This window comes from Nanorana parkeri, unplaced genomic scaffold (genome assembly GCF_000935625.1).
Source record: "Nanorana parkeri isolate BGI_ZX_2015 unplaced genomic scaffold, ASM93562v1 scaffold2312, whole genome shotgun sequence".
Taxonomy (NCBI): Eukaryota; Metazoa; Chordata; class Amphibia; order Anura; family Dicroglossidae; genus Nanorana; species Nanorana parkeri.
Window position 1 is genome coordinate 81,920 of NW_017308580.1, and position 23,477 is coordinate 105,396.

A 23,477-nucleotide genomic window follows, 5' to 3' on the forward strand; every position below is an offset into this window, starting at 1 on the left:
TATTATTAATAACCTTCAATGCAATTTCAGAAAAGTGATGACTCCTTATGCAAACTATGTGGTGAGTCAGCCTCACGTGGAAGCAATGAAGATACAACGAAGACCTGCGTGGGAGCTCCGACTCTTTGTAAATTGTAACCCATCGGCCTTCTATGAATATAGAGGGTGGACACAGACACACAAGTCAGACACTGGCTTCTCCTTCACCTCAAGGAAGGCTGGTAAACACGGTTGTTGAGTCATTGCGCGGTTATCTTAAGCCTGTATCCTGCTTTGCAATCTTGCTCGGAGGTGTAAATGACAGGAGGGCCCCATTCACACCTAAGAGCGAGCCATTTCTTTTTGGGCATTTGTACGCCCAATTGTAGCGCAGAAGAAGTGTTTTTGGACCCATTGACTTTCACATGTTTTTTTTTAAGTATTTTTCAGGTACTCTCAATAAGTCTATGGGGCCAAAAAAAAAGCCCAATTCTAACCGAAAAAAAGCTTGTGTATTTCCTCGAGCTGAGGGAGTCAAGAAACAGAACGCTCAGATGTGAGCAAGGGCCACTAACAACTGTAGGATTCCTCTTGCTGAGCGTTGTCACGCTTAGGGAAAGAAGCCACAAAGCCCCTAGGTGTGAATGGGACCTAAGGCACTTTGATTGCCTTGGGGAAAGTTCTGATGTAGGCTTCCTTTAGTGGTAGTCACATGGCTAAAGGCCTAGGCACTTTGTAACAAGATCTCATCTTCTACTTTAGTAGAGATTACATGACCTCATGACGTGACCTCATCTATTACTTTAGTAGAGATCACATGACCTCATGACGTGACCTCTTCTATTACTTTAGTAGAGATCACATGACCAAAAGTGGTCCCATCAATAATGTGACCAGCACTGGACCTAAGGCACTTTCATTGCCTGGGGAACATTCTGAAGTAGGCTTCCTTAAGTGGTAGTCATATGGCTAAAGGCCTAGGCACTTTGTAACAAGATCTCATCTATTACTTTAGTAGAGATCACATGACCTCATGACGTGACCTCATCTATTACTTTAGTAGAGATCACATGACCAAAAGTGGTCCCATCAGTAATGTGACCAGCACTGGACCTAAGGCACTTTCATTGCCTGGGGAACATTCTGAAGTAGGCTTCCTTTAGTGGTAGTCACATGGCTAAAGGCCTAGGCACTTTGTAACAAGATCTCATCTATTACTTTAGTAGAGGTCACATGACCTCATGACGTGACCTCATCTATTACTTTAGTAGAGATCACATGACCAGGAGTGGTCCCATCAGTAACGTGACCAGCACTGGAGCTAAGAGGACACAAGAGAGGTCTCAACGAAGAGCCGCTTAATAAAACGGAGTGGAATTACAACTTACAATATTAGGTTAAAAAAACTATTCAGACTTAATGTGATTACATAGAGTATATCTATGGGCTAGGACAAGAGGAAACGAGGATTAACCCGTTAGAAGATAACGGGTTAGTAGCGGGCAACTTAAGGATCCGGACACGTCACCGATTATAGAAAATATATAATTTTATTGAGAAAACCACACTATTGCACATTAGATTCACCGACCACCATTAAAAACATTGTAAAACACATACAGTCATAATTAATATGTGGATCGATCCTCATTAGTTCTTAACATTAACCTAGTATCCCCACCATGGGGGGAGGAGGGGGGAGGGGGAAGAGAAAGGGGATAACCGATATAGCAATTGCTTCGGTTCCCTTTCTTTTCCCTTTGCACACATATATTCACTTTCGTGAGTTATATTGATCAGGGGGAGGGAAATCCAAACTGGGAGATTAAATATTTCCTATTTAGATGTCTTCTTTGTTCGTAGGAATATTATTTCTATTTTTACTCCCAGGTTATTTCATCTTTTGTTATCTTTTGTTTTTCGATTTGTTGTTGAAATTCCACATTCGCTATTATTTGATAATAGGTGCCCCTGATTTGAATTTGACCGTGTGTGCTATTAACTCCTTTCTCCTCGTTTGTACCGCATTACTCTAATTAGAGTGGTGGGGTGTATCAAGTCCTTTTATTTTGAGTGAAGGGAGGCTTTTCTCACGGACAGACTATCACTGGGTCATCATTAATAAACCTTAGGCTCAGGTATATCGACGATATTCTGGTGATCTGGAGGGGGGATGAAGACCTCCTGATATCATTCATCAAAGATAGAGTACTTGGAACACAGCGCTAGATATAAAGTCAACAAAATATGTGTAAATATTCACAGATTGGGTTAAGTGATCAATGGATATCAATGTATAAATTATGTGTATTCGAAACAGTCATAAAAAGTAAACGAAAAAGATGGTTTGTATCACTATGTGAACAACATAAAGTGTAGCCTATGGCTAATAGATATAAATGACATGTGAATAATCGTGATGAACTTAGATGACAAAGAATAAATAATAAAATTGAATAATAATAAATAGATAAAATCAGCTTTGATTAAGATTAAGTAATAATAGATGATAGTAGGTGGATAAAATCAGCTTTGATTAGTGAATATAATACGGCATTACGACTTCATTGGAAATATATAACACAGTATCAGAAAAAACGTCTCAAAAAGATTACAGTGAATAATCTGTGACAGTTTTTTCAAAAAAGCTGAAACAAAAAAAAAATCGGATCTCCAGGAAGGAACACAACCCCTTTTCTCCATAGGACAAGAGGAAAGGTCGTGCTTTGCCTTTGGCCGTCTATAGGAACAAGCCTACTTTGCCTAATGGTAAATGGGGCCTACATAATACTGATGGTGGTCATTGCTTCAGGCCAATTTTGCCCAGACCAGGTGACACTTGTGCTGTCTAATGGGGATATTGTGACATTGTGATTTTCTGGTTTGAGTTATTCTGGCCACCAGCTATTTTTTGCCATGATGCCCAGCTCTGGCCAAGCTGTCCATTGTACATATGATGGATAAATCCCTCGCTGAGAAGTGTGCCGGTAAAATTCGGCCTGTGTCAATGAATGGCAGGATGATGGGAGTTGCAGAAAGTGGCAGAGACAGAAATCATCACATTGGCTTCCCCTATTATGACAGAGTAGACAGGGGGGTCCCAATCAAAATGTCTTACTGGGGGACATATTGATTGGGAACCAGTAAGACATATTGACTGGGACCTCCCGTCTACTCTGTCATAATGTGTCTTACTGGGGGACAATGCTCCAAGAGACCCTGTCACCAGACCCTATATTTCAACAACAATCTTCCAATCGGAATATATGAGCATTTAATGTAGTTATGTATGTCATATGGCTTGTGTCGACCTCCAATGCCCTGCCATCTTTAATGTGATGTCAGCAACCCCAGAAGACTCAGAGCTGTCACTCCAGGGGCACTCTATAGTATCCCCCTTTGCTCTTCCCCCATCAGCTACATAAAAGGTTATGTAGGGAGGCGTGGGGAGGGGCAGCACAGACAGAGCTCGGCCAGCACAGACAGAGGACGTGTAAGGAGAGAGTGGGCTGTGCCAGGGAGTTCACTCTTCCCAAAGAACTCAGATTTGCTAGCAAGTTCAAAGTGAATACAAATGTGGAAGGAAAAGGACGCTTGATGTTTTTGGTGCTTTCTCAGGTTACAGGGTCTCTCATGAATGTGTCCTCACTAACAGGAGATGTTCATCTAGTTTTATGTACCTAACACACAGTTGGCTTTTCTCTCCCACTTATATATTTATAGGTCTCATATATTCCTAATAATAAGATGACATAGAAAATCAGCTACACATCAGTGTCCAGCATACTACAAATCTCACTTTATGACATCACCAAGAAAGCAACATATGAAGAAAAAAAGAGGGTAAAGTACACAAAGTCATAATAATAATAATAATAATAATAATAAAAAAAGGGGATAGGCTGTTGTCAGGCTCACATGTTTCAGAATCATGCTAACAAGACCATCCCACCCTGCAGCTGCCAGCGAGAGGCCGTATGATCCGCTCCTGTCCCGGGTTTGCTGGGGCGCAGTGCATGGGCACACTTCCCCCACCACCGCCACTCGCTCGCAGCACTGCAAGAAAACATCATAGCAAGAGAACGGACAAAAGCACAGCAAGTGAAGTACGCTATCACATTGGGAAACTACAGTGTCATATATATATATATATGTAAATCTGCATTTCTTGAAACTCACATACATGGGCAAATATACATCTTGCAAAGACTTCCTAGCAACCTTGAAGTGCACCTGTAGATTCCAAGAACCAATAAATTGCAAAGATGGTAGGTAGGAAAGGTAGGGGCTATGTTTGGGTTTAAAATGGCTTCGATCTGAGCATGAGCTTCTCCGAAACCCAGAAGGAAGCTCCTTCCGCTGACTCACCGCGGAACTGGCTGCCGTAAGCAGTTGCACGCAAGCACAGGGGTGGGATGTTGTGATGTCATTGACTTTATATGGCCACTTATATGGCTTATATTTAGTCAATGACATTGACCTAATATGCCCATGTGGCCCTATAAGGTCAATGATGTCAGCGCAAGCATCCCGCCCTTTTAGTTATGTGCAGCTTCAACGGTGGGGAATGCCCCCGGGCCAGCAGCTGATTGAGTGGGTGGCCCCATGTCCCTCACGGGTTCGGAGGAGCTCATGGTTCAGGCCCAACATGGTCCTGAACCTGAGCTCCTCCAAACCCGAAAGGGACATGGGTTCAGGCCCAACATGGTCCGAACCTGAGCTCATCCCTAGTTTTTAAGGTATAAGGTAACATAGAAATGTCGAAGAGTAACGGCAAAAAAAAGACCAAGTGGTCCATCAAGTCTATCCTTTCTTTTTAGCATCGAGTGTAGACCTCCAAGGCATGTTTAAATTCACTGAAGTAAACCTTGCCTATCGTACCAATTGACTCTAATTACCGTTCTGATTATTCAGTGTCTAGTTCAAGGTTTCCTATGAAAGATTTATATTTCTCTCCATAGATATGTTGACTCTTCAGCTCTTGGGAGGTCAGGGTGACAGGTCACCTCAAGTGTGTCAATTGCTGCCCTGTCCACTGCCTGACCTCCTAAATTGTCTTCTGGCTGCCGAGTGTGTATATCAGTAGCAAATAATAAAGCCAACTGAACACAAACGTATTTAGTCGGAGAACTGGCCCCTAGTGTGGACAGATGTAGGAAGTCCAGTCCATCACGCTTTTTTTTTTGAGCCAGCTGTCTGTCCTCAAGGGTGTTCCCCAGAATCCGGAGAAGACTTTATAGGGTATTAGAAAGTTTAGCACGTCACACCAGTTGGTGTAGTCCCCATAAAGTGTGGTTTATTCAATGAATATAAAGATACAAAGCCAACATGTGTCAGGGGCTCACCCATCCCCCTTCATTAGGGCTGGAAGACGATATGAATTATGACTTTAAGGATTGACAATATGGACACAAAGTCTAAATCGATACTTTCTATAAACCAAAACTACAGAATATAGCAATGGGTCAATACAGGACGTTTAATTACTACACAGACAAAGAATAGCATCTACCTCTCCTACCATAGTACAAGTGCACTTTAAGAAATATGGAATTACCTTCCTACTACAAGTTCCAGCATGCCCTGCCAGTTCATTTTCATTTGTAATGGGTTGCTAATAGTAAACCCGGAGGAAAAGTTTGTGTTGCTAATACCATTCAGTCAACGTACGGCTTTCATTTTTCCAGTTGAAAGGTAGTCATGGGTGGAATGTGAAAGGTAGTCACGGGTGGAATGTGAAAGGTAGTCACGGGTGGAATGTGAAAGGTAGTCACGGGTGGAATGTGAATCATTGCCAGGTGCCCGGTTTCTTGATTGGCCAGGAAACGGCTCCATGCTCTCACGTCACTTGTGATGAGAGAGCATGGAGCCGACTTCCCGGCCAATCAGGAAGCCAGGTAGCGTGCAATGACGCGCTGCCCGGCTTCCCGACTGGTCAGGAAGCTAGCAAATCCGGAAGCCGGGCGCCGTCTAATGACGCAGCGCCCGGCATTCTGATTAGCCGGGAAGCCGGCGTCATGCTCCCTCGTCATCTCATGAATCATAATATTAGGAAAGTGACCTTAAAGCATTCGTTTGCATTGCTTTAGAAAAAAATGTGACCTGTCCCTTTAAGAAAAAGTATCGGTAATTGGTATCTGCGAGTACTTGATCAAAAGTATCGGTACTCGTACTCGGTCTTAAAAAAGTGGTATCGGTGCATCCCTAGTGGTAATCTTCATGTTGGAGGCCAGCGGACTGCAGACATGCCTGCCTCTATCTATCTCACTTCAGAAGAAGGGGGATAGCATGAGTGCTATGGGATCTTGTCCCAGTACTGGTTTTAACAAATCAGCTAGAGTTCCAATGAAGTTGCAATAAATATGACTGATAGGGTTGCCACCGGTCCAGGATTCACCCGGACAATCCGGGTTTTGAATGCTGTGTCCGGGTTTCATGGCAGCAGAAACCCGGACACAAGATGTCAGGCAGACGGGGGCAACCAAAATTAAGATAGGGGCTACTGGCCCCCCACTAAAAATAGTCTTGACTGTGATATTTCCATATGAATAAGCCACGACTCATTCTCCCCCCCAAAATTTATATCCGTTGCTAGAGTGTTCGGGTTTCGCTGACCTTGAGTAGACTTTATTTTTCATAAAGCAAAGTTACCCTTTCACGTGCAGCCGCCTCCACAGCTCAGGTTTCTTTATGGATTGCAGGTTGTGTGAATGATGATGCAGCACAACGTGACCGGCACGTCCCAGCTAATCAGGGACAGTTGAAGAGCCCATGCCGTAGGCCTCAAGGGAACCTCGGAACATTTGCGGTAAAGAAAAATTCTATTTTTTTTTTGTACGCAGAAGCTACGGAGCATTTATAAGCAGCTTTATTTCTCGCTCACGCAAAGCCGTCTTCTGTTCCTCTGCACACAGAGCATATGGCTCCCGGGAGACGTGTGTAAGCAAGGCCCGGTCTGGCTGTAAAGTGACCCGAGCAATACAAAATCATAACCCTAGAAATAGGTAACTGCGCATTTTCCAGTTATTAATAAATCACTAACCTGCCAGTCGGGGAATAGTGAAGAGAACAGAGCAGAATGAAGCCCACAGAACCTTGCCCCGTCCACAATTGCATTCACTGAGGAGAGTAATCTAAGGGGGTTCGCCAGGAACCCCCTTACAGGGGTTTGGACTGTGCTGTGTCCCACCACCAGGTCACTTCCACATTTACTAGCCAACGCAGGGAGGAAGATGATTCCCCATGCAGCGTCCCAACTACATAAAAAAAACCGCTACGCAGTTTAAAAAAAAAAGAAGTTTCTTTGCAATGGTATACCTGTAAGATATGCACGGCCCTTCCATAGCCTGTCTGAAAAGTCCTAGGTAGGCGACCTCCTCTGTCCTTTCTAGATAGCATGACATGCGGAACCAGGGCCGTAGCTACCATGGGGGCGAGTGAGGTACTCGCCTCAGGTGCAGCTGAGAGGGGGTCATCTACCTAGGGGTTCTTCAAGGGAGGGGGGTCATCTACCTAGGAATTCTTCAAGGGCGGGGGATCATCTACCTAGGAACTCTTCAAGGGAGGGGGATCATCTCCCTAGGAATTCTTCAGGGGGGGGGGGTCATCTACCTAGGAATTCTTCAAGGGCGGGGGATCATCTACCTAGGAACTCTTCAAGGGAGGGGGATCATCTCCCTAGGAATTCTTCAGGGGGGGGGGGTCATCTACCTAGGAATTCTTCAAGGGCGGGGGATCATCTACCTAGGAACTCTTCAAGGGAGGGGGATCATCTCCCTAGGAATTCTTCAGGGGGGGGGGGTCATCTACCTAGGAATTCTTCAAGGGCGGGGGATCATCTACCTAGGAACTCTTCAAGGGAGGGGGATCATCTCCCTAGGAATTCTTCAGGGGGGGGGGGTCATCTACCTAGGAATTCTTCAAGGGCGGGGGATCATCTACCTAGGAACTCTTCAAGGGAGGGGGATCATCTCCCTAGGAATTCTTCAGGGGGGGGGGGTCATCTACCTAGGAATTCTTCAAGGGCGGGGGATCATCTACCTAGGAACTCTTCAAGGGAGGGGGATCATCTCCCTAGGAATTCTTCAGGGGGGGGGGGTCATCTACCTAGGAATTCTTCAAGGGCGGGGGATCATCTACCTAGGAACTCTTCAAGGGAGGGGGATCATCTCCCTAGGAATTCTTCAGGGGGGGGGGGTCATCTACCTAGGAATTCTTCAAGGGCGGGGGATCATCTACCTAGGAACTCTTCAAGGGAGGGGGATCATCTCCCTAGGAATTCTTCAGGGGGGGGGGGTCATCTACCTAGGAATTCTTCAAGGGCGGGGGATCATCTACCTAGGAACTCTTCAAGGGAGGGGGATCATCTCCCTAGGAATTCTTCAGGGGGGGGGGGTCATCTACCTAGGAATTCTTCAAGGGCGGGGGATCATCTACCTAGGAACTCTTCAAGGGAGGGGGATCATCTCCCTAGGAATTCTTCAGGGGGGGGGGGTCATCTACCTAGGAATTCTTCAAGGGCGGGGGATCATCTACCTAGGAACTCTTCAAGGGAGGGGGATCATCTCCCTAGGAATTCTTCAGGGGGGGGGGGTCATCTACCTAGGAATTCTTCAAGGGCGGGGGATCATCTACCTAGGAACTCTTCAAGGGAGGGGGATCATCTCCCTAGGAATTCTTCAGGGGGGGGGGGTCATCTACCTAGGAATTCTTCAAGGGCGGGGGATCATCTACCTAGGAACTCTTCAAGGGAGGGGGATCATCTCCCTAGGAATTCTTCAGGGGGGGGGGGTCATCTACCTAGGAATTCTTCAAGGGCGGGGGATCATCTACCTAGGAACTCTTCAAGGGAGGGGGATCATCTCCCTAGGAATTCTTCAGGGGGGGGGGGTCATCTACCTAGGAATTCTTCAAGGGCGGGGGATCATCTACCTAGGAACTCTTCAAGGGAGGGGGATCATCTCCCTAGGAATTCTTCAGGGGGGGGGGGTCATCTACCTAGGAATTCTTCAAGGGCGGGGGATCATCTACCTAGGAACTCTTCAAGGGAGGGGGATCATCTCCCTAGGAATTCTTCAGGGGGGGGGGGTCATCTACCTAGGAATTCTTCAAGGGCGGGGGATCATCTACCTAGGAACTCTTCAAGGGAGGGGGATCATCTCCCTAGGAATTCTTCAAGGGAGGGGGGTCATCTACCTAGGAATTCTTCAAGGGAGGGGGGTAATCTACCTAGGAATTATTCAAGGGAGGGGGATCATCTACCTAGGAATTCTTCAAGGGGGGGGGGTCATCTACCTAGGAGTTCTTCAAGGGAGGGGGGTCATCTACCTAGGAATTCTTCAAGGGGGGGGGGTCATCTACCTAGGAGTTCTTCAAGGGAGGGGGGTCATCTACCTAGGAATTCTTCAAGGGGGGGGGGTCATCTACCTAGGAGTTCTTCAAGGGAGGGGGGTCATCTACCTAGGAATTCTTCAAGGGGGGGGGGTCATCTACCTAGGAGTTCTTCAAGGGAGGGGGGTCATCTACCTAGGAATTCTTCAAGGGGGGGGGGTCATCTACCTAGGAGTTCTTCAAGGGAGGGGGGTCATCTACCTAGGAATTCTTCAAGGGGGGGGGGTCATCTACCTAGGAGTTCTTCAAGGGAGGGGGGTCATCTACCTAGGAATTCTTCAAGGGGGGGGGGTCATCTACCTAGGAGTTCTTCAAGGGAGGGGGGTCATCTACCTAGGAATTCTTCAAGGGGGGGGGGTCATCTACCTAGGAGTTCTTCAAGGGAGGGGGGTCATCTACCTAGGAATTCTTCAAGGGGGGGGGGTCATCTACCTAGGAGTTCTTCAAGGGAGGGGGGTCATCTACCTAGGAATTCTTCAAGGGGGGGGGGTCATCTACCTAGGAGTTCTTCAAGGGAGGGGGGTCATCTACCTAGGAATTCTTCAAGGGGGGGGGGTCATCTACCTAGGAGTTCTTCAAGGGAGGGGGGTCATCTACCTAGGAATTCTTCAAGGGGGGGGGGTCATCTACCTAGGAGTTCTTCAAGGGAGGGGGGTCATCTACCTAGGAATTCTTCAAGGGGGGGGGGTCATCTACCTAGGAGTTCTTCAAGGGAGGGGGGTCATCTACCTAGGAATTCTTCAAGGGGGGGGGGTCATCTACCTAGGAGTTCTTCAAGGGAGGGGGGTCATCTACCTAGGAATTCTTCAAGGGGGGGGGGTCATCTACCTAGGAGTTCTTCAAGGGAGGGGGGTCATCTACCTAGGAATTCTTCAAGGGGGGGGGGTCATCTACCTAGGAGTTCTTCAAGGGAGGGGGGTCATCTACCTAGGAATTCTTCAAGGGGGGGGGGTCATCTACCTAGGAGTTCTTCAAGGGAGGGGGGTCATCTACCTAGGAATTCTTCAAGGGGGGGGGGTCATCTACCTAGGAGTTCTTCAAGGGAGGGGGGTCATCTACCTAGGAATTCTTCAAGGGGGGGGGGTCATCTACCTAGGAGTTCTTCAAGGGAGGGGGGTCATCTACCTAGGAATTCTTCAAGGGGGGGGGGTCATCTACCTAGGAGTTCTTCAAGGGAGGGGGGTCATCTACCTAGGAATTCTTCAAGGGGGGGGGGTCATCTACCTAGGAGTTCTTCAAGGGAGGGGGGTCATCTACCTAGGAATTCTTCAAGGGGGGGGGGTCATCTACCTAGGAGTTCTTCAAGGGAGGGGGGTCATCTACCTAGGAATTCTTCAAGGGGGGGGGGTCATCTACCTAGGAGTTCTTCAAGGGAGGGGGGTCATCTACCTAGGAATTCTTCAAGGGGGGGGGGTCATCTACCTAGGAGTTCTTCAAGGGAGGGGGGTCATCTACCTAGGAATTCTTCAAGGGGGGGGGGTCATCTACCTAGGAGTTCTTCAAGGGAGGGGGGTCATCTACCTAGGAATTCTTCAAGGGGGGGGGGTCATCTACCTAGGAGTTCTTCAAGGGAGGGGGGTCATCTACCTAGGAATTCTTCAAGGGGGGGGGGTCATCTACCTAGGAGTTCTTCAAGGGAGGGGGGTCATCTACCTAGGAATTCTTCAAGGGGGGGGGGTCATCTACCTAGGAGTTCTTCAAGGGAGGGGGGTCATCTACCTAGGAATTCTTCAAGGGGGGGGGGTCATCTACCTAGGAGTTCTTCAAGGGAGGGGGGTCATCTACCTAGGAATTCTTCAAGGGGGGGGGGTCATCTACCTAGGAGTTCTTCAAGGGAGGGGGGTCATCTACCTAGGAATTCTTCAAGGGGGGGGGGTCATCTACCTAGGAGTTCTTCAAGGGAGGGGGGTCATCTACCTAGGAATTCTTCAAGGGGGGGGGGTCATCTACCTAGGAGTTCTTCAAGGGAGGGGGGTCATCTACCTAGGAATTCTTCAAGGGGGGGGGGTCATCTACCTAGGAGTTCTTCAAGGGAGGGGGGTCATCTACCTAGGAATTCTTCAAGGGGGGGGGGTCATCTACCTAGGAGTTCTTCAAGGGAGGGGGGTCATCTACCTAGGAATTCTTCAAGGGGGGGGGGTCATCTACCTAGGAGTTCTTCAAGGGAGGGGGGTCATCTACCTAGGAATTCTTCAAGGGGGGGGGGTCATCTACCTAGGAGTTCTTCAAGGGAGGGGGGTCATCTACCTAGGAATTCTTCAAGGGGGGGGGGTCATCTACCTAGGAGTTCTTCAAGGGAGGGGGGTCATCTACCTAGGAATTCTTCAAGGGGGGGGGGTCATCTACCTAGGAGTTCTTCAAGGGAGGGGGGTCATCTACCTAGGAATTCTTCAAGGGGGGGGGGTCATCTACCTAGGAGTTCTTCAAGGGAGGGGGGTCATCTACCTAGGAATTCTTCAAGGGGGGGGGGTCATCTACCTAGGAGTTCTTCAAGGGAGGGGGGTCATCTACCTAGGAATTCTTCAAGGGGGGGGGGTCATCTACCTAGGAGTTCTTCAAGGGAGGGGGGTCATCTACCTAGGAATTCTTCAAGGGGGGGGGGTCATCTACCTAGGAGTTCTTCAAGGGAGGGGGGTCATCTACCTAGGAATTCTTCAAGGGGGGGGGGTCATCTACCTAGGAGTTCTTCAAGGGAGGGGGGTCATCTACCTAGGAATTCTTCAAGGGGGGGGGGTCATCTACCTAGGAGTTCTTCAAGGGAGGGGGGTCATCTACCTAGGAATTCTTCAAGGGGGGGGGGTCATCTACCTAGGAGTTCTTCAAGGGAGGGGGGTCATCTACCTAGGAATTCTTCAAGGGGGGGGGGTCATCTACCTAGGAGTTCTTCAAGGGAGGGGGGTCATCTACCTAGGAATTCTTCAAGGGGGGGGGGTCATCTACCTAGGAGTTCTTCAAGGGAGGGGGGTCATCTACCTAGGAATTCTTCAAGGGGGGGGGGTCATCTACCTAGGAGTTCTTCAAGGGAGGGGGGTCATCTACCTAGGAATTCTTCAAGGGGGGGGGGTCATCTACCTAGGAGTTCTTCAAGGGAGGGGGGTCATCTACCTAGGAATTCTTCAAGGGGGGGGGGTCATCTACCTAGGAATTCTTCAAGGGAGGGGGGTCATCTACCTAGGAATTCTTCAGACAAACTTATGAAAGGTCACGCATGGCCTAGAAGTAAGCCATCCAAAAGAAGCTTCTATTTAAAAAAAAAGGCAGTGTTTTTTTTTATGTACTGGGGACCGTGGAACGCATGGGCAATTTTTTTTTGGTGAAGGTGAACCAACCCTTTAGAACACATGTGTCAAACTCAAGGCCCAGGGGCTGAATCCGGCCCACCAGGCCATTTCCTAGACTTCTACTTTCAGATCTAGGTATTAGGTTATTACTAAAACCCGTGATAATGGAACGCAGAGGCAATGATGATAAAGATTAGATACATTTATATCGTCTTACAGATACCTTTGAGGGCAACCATAATGTTAACACGGCCCATGATTAAATTGAGTTTGACACCCCTGCTTTAGGAGGAGAATTCCTCTCTATCTTCTCACTTGTTGTTGTGTACCAAAAAAAGAGGAACAACTGAGGAGGAACAAGTTATGCTTTCGAATGATGGACAATTGGTAGCTATGCATGGCGTGTCATGTAATTCTGCAGCAGATGAAAGCTCCAGGTTTAGGCCGAGCCCATGTGTGTTCCCTGACAGGGCATGCTGGGATTTGTAATTGTATCTAAATATTCACTAACTGGTTGGGACTAAAGGGATTATCCACTTTGCTCTTCCACATTAATATTATGGCTCATCAAATTTTCCCGATTTTCTCCTCAGACACATTGATAAATTTAGCCCATTCTTTCCTCTAGTTCGCTACGCTGATTGTTCTTTTTTTCTATTTGACAATAACATGTTTTCCATTAGCTCAATCCGGTCTAATCAATCACGATGAGCAGCCATAAGACCTTCTGAACGACATCTCAGACAACCAATAAATGTCCTCACTCTGTGTCTCTCTAATTGTATGCCTCTTCCCTGTCCTCCCCTGAACAAATCATGTACCTGCAAACTGCCACCAAAGATTTATTAAAAAGTAGAACCCCAGACAAAACTTTTTTTTTTTCCGCTTACATTTTGGGAGAGTGGGAAAGATTTAAACCTCGGTACGGTTTTAATTGCTCTTAAAATAGAAAAAAAAAAATCCAGCACTCCATAATGAGCCTCCGTTAACTATTGAGGGCTCAACAAGACAAGTGACAAAGTAAACGTGCCAAAAATATGTTCCTCCACCAAAGACATGTTCCTCTACCGAGTGACAAAGTAAATCTGCCAAAAACATGTTCCTCCACCAAGTGACATAGAACAGTGCTTCTTAAAGTGTGGGTCGCGACCCCATATGGGGTCCCGCAAGTGAACAGGGGGGTCGCGATCCGAGTCCCCGGCCAAGACCGCCATCAGGGGGGTATGGCCGTTACTTGTGTGAGGGGCCCAGGCAGCCGAGGAGGTCTGGGCTCCAAGCTAGATTGTTTTATTTCAGTTTAATGTATAATTTGCAGTGTAGTGTAGTTTTTAAGGTCATGGCCCCCCCTGTGCACTTGGTACCTTCCTGAGAAGAGGAGAGAGACACTGACTGATGATATAGAAGACGTGCCAAAGCACAAGTTCCAAAAACACATTCCTTCACCAAGTGACAAAGAAAAGGGCCAAAAATGTGTTTCTCCATCAAAAACACGTTTCTCCACCAAGTGACAAAGAAAAAGTGGTGGAGGAACATGTTTCTTGGCACTTTTTCTTTGACTCTTGGTGGAGAAACGTGATTTTGGCCCTTTTCCATTGCTTTTTCTTTGATACCTGGTGGAGGAACATGTTCTTGGCACTTTTTCTTTGTTACCTGGTGGAGGAACATGGTTTGTGGACCTTTTCTTTGTCGCTTGTTTTTTTGAACCCCCAATAAACATCTAAGGCTCATTATGGGGTGCTGGCCTTTTTCTATGTTATCAGCTATAATACGGTATCTCTGGTAGCCACCCACTCTCTATTGCGATCAGGTGCTGGATGGATTTGTCTTATAGGTTTCAATTGCTGTCTGTTTACCTGTTTTGGAGATTGACTCTGACTTACTCTCCTGGTGACCATTGTCTACCGAGATCAATCATGAAGAGATATCTCCCGACACCCGTCGAAGGTAGGAATTCTTCTCCACAGGGACACAGACAGCATTAAAAATCTGACAGAAGTTTTAACCTTTCCTCACTCTGTCCAAGCCTAGTAAAAAAAAAAAAGTTTTGGCTGATGTTGCTCTTTGCAGCAGAGAAGTTAATAAATACTTGCAGGGTGGAAGGTGCTTGGACATTGGCATGATATCAGCACCACATAGAGCATGCCTTGGGGAAAACTAATCCAATTCAGCCAAACAATTAATTTTGTAAAAGATTACTTCACCCAACTGCAACACTTGTCTTGCTTGCAGCAAAGCAGGCCATTGAAGCAGGCATATGTTATCTATCACCCTCACACAGTGGATGCAGCCATTACCTACAGCAAAGCAGCATTCAGTCTGTCAAACTGATAAGAACCTGTGGCATCAACAAGGTATGTTGCTTTTACCAGTTGCTTGCCGATAGGTTTTCCAACCGGGCAATTTTCCAAGCGCATCTGAAAGGAAGCCCCGCTCTGCAACTGCACATAAACAAAAGGGTGGGGTGCTGGTGACATCATTGACCTCGCATGGCCACATGGCCACATTTGGTCAATGATAATGACTTAATATGGTCACATGGCCATATAAGGTCAATGATCTCACCAGCGTTCAACCCAATGTATATTAGGTTCGGTCAATGTTATTGGCCAAATATGGCCAGGTGGCCATATAAGGTCAATGATTTCACCAGCATCCTGCCCATTATACGGCCACATGGCTATATTGGGGTCAATCTCATTGACCAAATATGGCTACGTGGCCATATAAAGTCAATGATTTCGCCGGCATACTGTTCATTATACGGCCACATGGCTATATTGGGTCAATCTCATTGACCAAATATGGCTATGTGGCCATATAAAGTCAATGATTTCGCCGGCATACTGTTCATTATATGGCCACCTGGCTATATTGGGTCAATGTAATTGACCAAATTTGGCTACGTGGCCATATAAAGTCAACGATTTTACCAGCTCCTTTGTTTAGGTGTAGCTGCGGAGTGGGGAATTCCCAGACTACAGCTAATTGGGCAAACACCGACAGCTTCCTTCCGGGTCCGTTTAAGCTCGGGTTCAGACCGAACCCGAGCTCACCCGTACTTGTGATACTATACATACATATATATATGTTACTGTGCCATATTTATGGGTATATTTGTTGAATTTTGGTTAATTCATACTAAATATTGCCCCACATATGACACCCCTCCAATTGGAAGCCACAAAAATCCCCAGGTGGGTGACATTTTGTCTTTTTTTTTGTAATAAACAGAATGTGCTGCCATGAATAACAGGTTAGCACCCAATGGCTGCTTCCAGGTTGTGTAGAGTGGAGATCATGGTAGTGTTGTAGAATGTCATTGCATCATAAAAAGTTGAAATACTTGGTATTCCTAGGTTAGGAAAAGGTCACTTACTCCCAAAATTCGGTGATGGGGGACACCTTGTCGGAGAGTTCGTCGCAGGTCAGGTTCCCGTAGGTTGAATTGTGGGTGGCATTGCTGCAGTCCTCGTGCCGGAATATGTCCACACATTCCGGGGAGTTCCAGGTGTTATTGCAGTGTGACCAGGGCAGCACTGATGTGAACGATTTCACCAGGTAGTAAACTGCCCACGTCAAGATCATTATGTAATACGTGTTGCAGAAGAAGACAATCACCACCGAGGCAAACCCGATCCCTATAGAACAAATACATATGGGATTAAAGAGAGTACGTGGACATATAGTGTATTTATAGGCAGTGCTATCATTATTATTATTATTATACAGGGGTTATATGGCGCCAACAGTGTGCGCAGCGATGTACAATATAAGGAAGACATTACAATCACAATACAATTCAAGGCAAGATGGTAAGGAGGGCCCTGACCCTGAGGGCTTACAATCTAAAAGGGAGGGGCCAGTGATACATGAGGAGGGAGCTGTGTGGGCATGAATTGTTGAGCGGTTAGGTTGAGGTGGGATCGGCTTCCCTGAAGAGATGAGTTTTTAGGGATAGGCAGTCAGAGTGGGAGACAGACGGACAGGTCGGGGTAAAGAGTTCCAGTATATGGGAGAGACTCTAGAGAAGTCCTGGAGGCGAGCATGGGAGGAGTTGACAAGGGAGCTGGAAAGCAGGAGGTCTTGGGAAGAGCGGAGCAGTCTGTTAGGGTGATACTTTGAGACCAGGTTGGAGATATAGCCGGGGGCGGAGTTGTGGAAGGCTTTATAAGTGATTGTTAATATTTTGAATTTAGCTGAACTCCGGCCAGTGACAGAGAGATGAGCTTATCAGTCTTCCGCTTCTCCTTTACTGTCAGGCTGCAATTCCCCCGGAAGCTCACGCGCAGTCACTGTCCAGTGCGAAGACGGCCGGTGACTTCATGAATGGAATAAATGAAATGTCGCTTTGACATTTTAATACAGCAGGAAAAAGGTAAGCAAAACGAAGCAGCGCCTCCCCCCCCCACCCCCGGTACACGCTGATCATTTTAGCATGCGCCTAGTGTGAATGGACAGGTAAAATGGTTTTGGGGCTGGGGTTGCACTTTATTAAAGTTCTACATTTTAATCATCAACATCCACAGAAATCACGCGCCTCACATGTGACAATATTCCCTCACCAGCCCCATGGTCCTCCAAGAGCGTAGAGGTGGTGGGTGTAGGCAATGAGAACACACCATTACATGTTATTCAATTAACAAGAGGCAGCCTCGGGCTAGAGCATCACAAGCTTGTTGGACTAGGGGCAGGAACGCGACTCCCGCTTGAATGGGAAACGCTTTGCTGAGCTTGCATACATTAGCTGAGGGTCATGAGACAGTCTGTAGAGTTCAGTAAAGGAGAAAGCTACATTAACCCAACCGCTAATAGAACGGAAGAATGCGCATGAAGCCAGGAGAATGGTAGATGAGGCTTCGGTCATTAGGATATTAATACACCTTGCATGCTTCTATGTTCCACCCATATTTAGGATGTAACATGGAACATGGTGCCATCCTGCAGCACCCATCCTCAAAGGCTAAGCTGAATCAAGGGTACTTCTCCTTGCAGGCTCCTATGCATGTTTGAATTTGGCAGGGCTGTTTGTGTCTCTGCACTTGTACTCCATTAATAAGCTACAGTTCTGTAGCAGGAGGCCCGCACCTCTGTACAGACCTGAGGCTGGAGGAACAGTCTGAGGATTCTGCCACTGTGGCAGAGGGACCCACAGATTTCAGTGGTGATATCAGTGCACTTGTAGTCCCCTGAAGTTCATTGATAACTTCCTCCAGCTCCATGACTGAAGAGCCGTACCTCTCTTTAGACCTGGGGCTGGAGGAACAGTCTTCAGGAGCTTGTCACTGTGGCAGAGCGACCCTTAGATTTCCGTGGTGATGTCACCACATTTGTAGTCCATTGGTAACTTCCTCTAGCTCCATCAATGAAGGTCTGTATGTCCGTAAAAACCTGGGTCTGGAGGAACAGTCTAAAGAGCCTGCCACTGTGGCAGAGGGACCCATAGATCTCAACGGTGACATCAATGAACTTGTAGTTCAATGTAGTCCATTGATAACTTCCTCCAGCTTCAAGGCTGAAGGTCTGTACCTTTGTATAGACCTGGGGCTGGAGGAAGAGTCTTCAGGAGCTTGTTACTATGGTATAGGGACCCACAGATCTCAGTGGTAATGTCACCACATTTGTAGTCCATTGGTAACTTTCTCTAGCTCTATCAATGAAGGTCTGTATGTCTGTACCAACCTGGGTCTGGAGGAACAGTCTAAAGAGCCTGCCACTGTGGCAGAGGGACCCATAGATCTCAATGGTGACATCAATGAACTTGTAGTCCACTGTAGTCCATTGATAACCTACTCCAGCTTCAAGACTGAAGGTCTGTAACTTTGTATAGACCTGGGGCTGAAGGAAGAGGCAGAGGGGCCCATAGACCTCAAAGTTGACATCACTACGTTTGTAGTCCATTGTAGTACATTGATCATTTTCTCCAGTCCAATTATTGAAGGTCTGTACCTCAGTATGGACCTGGGGATGGAGGAACAGTCTTCAGGAACTTGCCACTGCGGCAGAGGGACATATAGATCTCATTGGTGATGTCACCACATTTATAATCCATTGATATCTTCCTCCAGCCCCACCATAAAAAGCCCATCCCCTCCCACAGCTCTGCTCTCTGCGCAGGCTAATTCACAGCAACTTACAAGGTGATATCTAGGTTTGCAAAAGATTTGGGGAACTTACAGTGGATTTAGATCCTTTTTGGCTAACCTGACAGGGGTTAACCCCTTCCCTACTCTATCTAAAATGAAACAAAAAGCTATGGCTATGCACTTTAATTTGTTCCCGCCATATATGCGGCAGCCGGCTCTGCTGTTCTATGCTAAGTGCATGCTCACTGGCACGCTGCCAGCAGTCTTCAACAGTTCCAGGTCAGCATTTACCATCGGTAGCCGGAGGGACAGTCTCCCAATTATGTGACCGGAACCGCAACAGCCAATGACAGTGATCAAATTATCGGTAAGCCCACCTCCAACTCCCATGCTTAAGAACCACCTAAAAGGGCCAACGAGAATTTAGTGGTGAGGGGGTTGAAGAGTGATAACTTGCGCAATAATCTTAAAGGACTGACCTTGGAAAAGAGGAGCTATGTTCCATACAGCAATGCTCCCAGCTTTCATGAACTGTCCCAGGGCGATTTCCAGGAAGAAAATTGGAATTCCACCAAAGATGGCGATCAGGACATATGGAATGAGAAAAACACCTAAACAGAAAGAAAAAAAAAAAAAAAGGTACTTTAATTAAAAATAAATACAAAAAAGTTTCAAACTGCACAACTCTATTCAAATCACTATCACAGGTCCATTTACATATATCCTGCATGGACTGCACACCTTCACACCTGACCGTTGGGTCTCTTGTCGCTTGAAGAAGTACATGACCTTCTTGTGGGAACCCAATAGACTTCAATGGGAGCTCCTGCAGGCAATGTACATTTTTCACACATTTTCTTGACTCGTAACTAGACTTCCATTGGCTAAAAGTAATTATAAAAACCTCTTATGCCTGAAACACGGGGAAAATGCAAATGACCAAGGACGCTCAGCTCAAGTGTGAATGGGGCCTCACGTTCACCTCTACCAATTCTTCCTGTTCATCTGCTCTTAAAATATTCAACGTCTGTACACCGAGTGTAATTTATTTATTACAGGTATTTATAGAGCGCCAACAACTTACGCAGCACTTTACATAGTTGCACATTCACATCAGTCCCCGCCCTCAAGGAGCTTACAATCTAAGGTCCCTATCTCACATGCATACATAGGAGGGCCAACTTAGAGAGGAGCCAATTAACCTCCCAGCCAGGGGCGTCCCGAGGCTGGGTGACACCCGGAGCAGTGTCCAAATGTCACCCCGCCGAGACGTCACCGCGCGCGATGCGCGATGAGGAGGAGACAGTCAGGAGGAGACAGTCACCAGGCGGGATAAGGTATGCCGCCGGGTCCCCTCCTCTCTCCTGATACTGTCGGGCGTTCGGTCCATGACCGAGCGCCCGACTTTTCAAGAGGGGGGTTACACCAAAATGACTGTGAGTCATTTTGGTGTCACCCCCTTCAATGGTGTCACCCGGGTGCGGGCCGCACACCCCGCATCCCCCTTGTGACGCCACTGCTCCCAGCATGTCTCTGGAGTGTGGGAGGAAACCGGAGTACCCGGAGGAAACCCACGCAAGCACAGGGAGGACATGCAAACTCCTTGCAGATAGTGACCCTGGACGGGATCTGAACCGGGGACCTTAGGCAGAAGCGCTAACCACTACGCCCCTGTGCTGCCCACATATAACATTGAAGCGTTATTAAACCCTCGATACAAAAATGTTGAATTTACTATTCCTTATTCCGTGCACACTACTACAGGAGTGAATCGTGAACTCCTACTCAAGTGGCGCCCTTGCTCCTCAGAGCAAGTCCCAGGAAAGAAAATGCTTGATTAGTGTAATGACCTCTCCCCCTTTCAAGATAACCAGCGAGGTTCCCTTTCATAAATCTGCTGCCACCGGTTTCCAGCCCTGTGGAGGCTGCAGGAGACTTAATACTTGGGTCAGTCATCGCTATGGCGAGAGAGAGTTTGATTAGTGTTTATGTCCAGTAAGCAGAGGAGACAGTTTGGTTTATAAGAGGATTCGGAGGATTAGAACGTTGGATGCAGGCTATGGAAGAGCTCGGTCACAAGGTATACCCGCCATTGCTGTATCCGGAGGGCAGCTAGGCTATACGACGGAACAAGCGCAGCGGGCCAGATAAACTACTGTCAGTGCGCCAAATATTTGGCGAATGGAAACCTGATTTTTTTTGGGGGGGATGCGCCAAATAATATTCAGTTGGAAGGGTTTGAGAAGAAAGATGAGAATAGTGTGCAAATTGTTGGCTGTCAACTGTTGGATTTAGACTGGAAGTGATTGGGGCGGCTGAAAAATACCACAGGGGTACCTAAGATGGCCCGATATCCCCTGCCATGTACGATATCTCAGGCTCCGCTGCCCCTCCCGTGGGCCCAGGACTGGCATGGGGAATGCAATATGTCCAAGGTCTACACTCTTAAAGGAGAACTATGGGGGGGGGGGTGCTTTTCACTCACCTCATAGTTCTAGCCGACGTGTGACAATGAGACTGTCACAGGTCGGCTCAGTAGATCGGGAGGGGAGGGAACAAATAAAAGATGGCCCGATATCCCCTGCCATGTACGATATCTCAGGCTCCGCTGCCCCTCCCGTGGGCCCAGGACTGGCATGGGGAATGCAATATGTCCAAGGTCTACACTCTTAAAGGAGAACTATGGGGGGGGGGGTGCTTTTCACTCACCTCATAGTTCTAGCCGACGTGTGACAATGAGACTGTCACAGGTCGGCTCAGTAGATCGGGAGGTGAGAGAACACATACCGGCGTTCGCTCACCTCTCGATCCTGTTACAGCTCTCTGCCGTGACAGGGGAAGGGCTGGATTCCCCCCTCCCCGCTCCGATCCTCCAGCGCTGACTGGCGGAACGGACGGGGTAGCTGTAGCTCGCGGTATACTGAGCTGAGGGTGACGGGAGGACTCTAGTTTGTGTCCTCCCGTTACCCTAAGGAGAACTATGGGAAAAAGCCCTGACCACCATAGTTCTCCTTTAAGTAACGTAGAAACACTCATAGGAGGCCTAGAAGCTGATGAGATGGCAGGATTGGAGGCTCTGGAATGATGTCTTTGTATTGAGTTCAGCTTTAATTTAACCATATGAAGTGATCTGGTCTTCCTGCCATTGGCATGTGGTAAAAAAAAAGGAAGCATGCCTGCCTACGTGTAGCCCAAAGTAGTTTTTTTAGGAACAGCTCCTGAGCAGGCCAATAGTATCTGGGTCATGCTGTAAGTTTGTGTTATGTCCTCAAAGAACGGGATCTCTGCCGTTACCCTGACATGCTTTACTAGCTTACTAGCCGTTAATGCTGTTCAGCTTCACAGGGGAATGCAATATGTCTGAGGAATACATAAACACTCTTAAGTAACATGGAAACACTCATAGGAGGCCTAGAAGCTGATGAGATGGATGGATTGGAGGCTCCGTATGGGTGTGAAATACCGAAACACTACTGAAGATGAATGGAAAAAAGGTATTTTTAGCACAGCCATCACCCTATGGATACATTTATATAAAAAAATATAGGGGGGGGGGGGGGCTATTCTTATCATTCTCCCCAAAGGTAGATGAGTAGTAAATATGGTCATAATGGGATAATGAGGCGTTTTATTATTATGGTATAAAAGCCACACTGAGCCTTTGGAAAATCAGCTAAATACACTCCAGGAGCTTAAAGCAAAAAGGTTTGCATAGTCTTACGGTTGGTTTTTAGAAAGCAGCCACAGCCGGAGTAGAAAAGCCTGCCTCCTGCCAGCATGCTGCTGCAAAGAAACCTTGCTCTCTGTGGGGAAGCACTGGTCCCCTTGCAGAGGTCCAACACCAGCCTAAAGCCGTGTAAGGGGCCCCAAAATTACTGATGGCTGCCCCCGGTGATGAAGTCCCAGCGGGTGACACCTGGTGGCCACTCCAGGTGACAGCCGGCCTGGAGACGCCTCTGGCCATGCGATCGGCATTCACCCAGCATATGGCCGGGCAGAAGTTCTTTAGATCAGCCCCTTGATGACTGTACTCAAGGTAAAGGGAGATACGTTGCCGACACTCATGAGGCACACAGAGGTCATCTGCCAGCCTTTGACTTGTTGACTTGAAAGCCAATGATGGCAAAGTTCAATCAGACACTAAACTGAGTCTTGTACGCACCCTACAACGCAATGACATTCACCGCGCCAACCCATCGTTAGGAAATCATAAATACTACCAGTCCTCTGTCTGCTGTGAACAGGTGCTATGCCATAATCCAGGGGTGGGCAACCTTGGCTCGCCAGCTTTGCTGAAGCTACAAACCCCATCATACTTCTGCTTCAGGGAGTCATCATGCCTGTGGGTGTCAGAGTCTGGCAAAGCCTCATGGGACTTGTAGGTCCACATGCCCGGTCCATCTCTAGTCTGTCTAGGGTATGTTCTTCAGGTGCCCACCCAATAGCACTAACCACCCTTCTTCTGGTGCCCATAAACTGATGTCCACTCCAGTAGTATAATACTAAGTAACGACTTATTGGATTTATTGAACATCTTCACTGAGGAGAGAGGATATGGGGGGGTTCTAGGTGTCCAGGGGTGACCAACAGAAGCTCCAGACTCACCAGACCTGGTTGGCATATCAGTGTAGATCCACCTGGGAGACAGCGGGCAGCCACTGATGTAACAGACAGACAGGATGGATGCAGATCCTCAACCAGGAGAGACACCGACCATGCTCCTGAAGTCCACTTAGTACCAGGG

General features: G+C 47.5%; 1 protein-coding gene across 2 annotated transcripts in view; it reads right to left on the reverse strand.

Annotated features, from left to right (window-relative positions):
* SLC6A8 (solute carrier family 6 member 8) overlaps positions 1-23,477 on the reverse strand; it is a 72,009-nt gene that overhangs the window by 38,740 nt on the left and 9,792 nt on the right. For both annotated transcript variants that reach the window (XM_018573276.1, XM_018573275.1), the window contains exons 2-3: positions 19,213-19,344; positions 16,027-16,288 (exon numbers count right to left, since the gene is read on the reverse strand). In XM_018573276.1, coding sequence (XP_018428778.1) covers positions 16,027-16,288; positions 19,213-19,344 — 394 coding nt within the window. The remainder of the gene's footprint in view (positions 1-16,026; positions 16,289-19,212; positions 19,345-23,477) is intronic.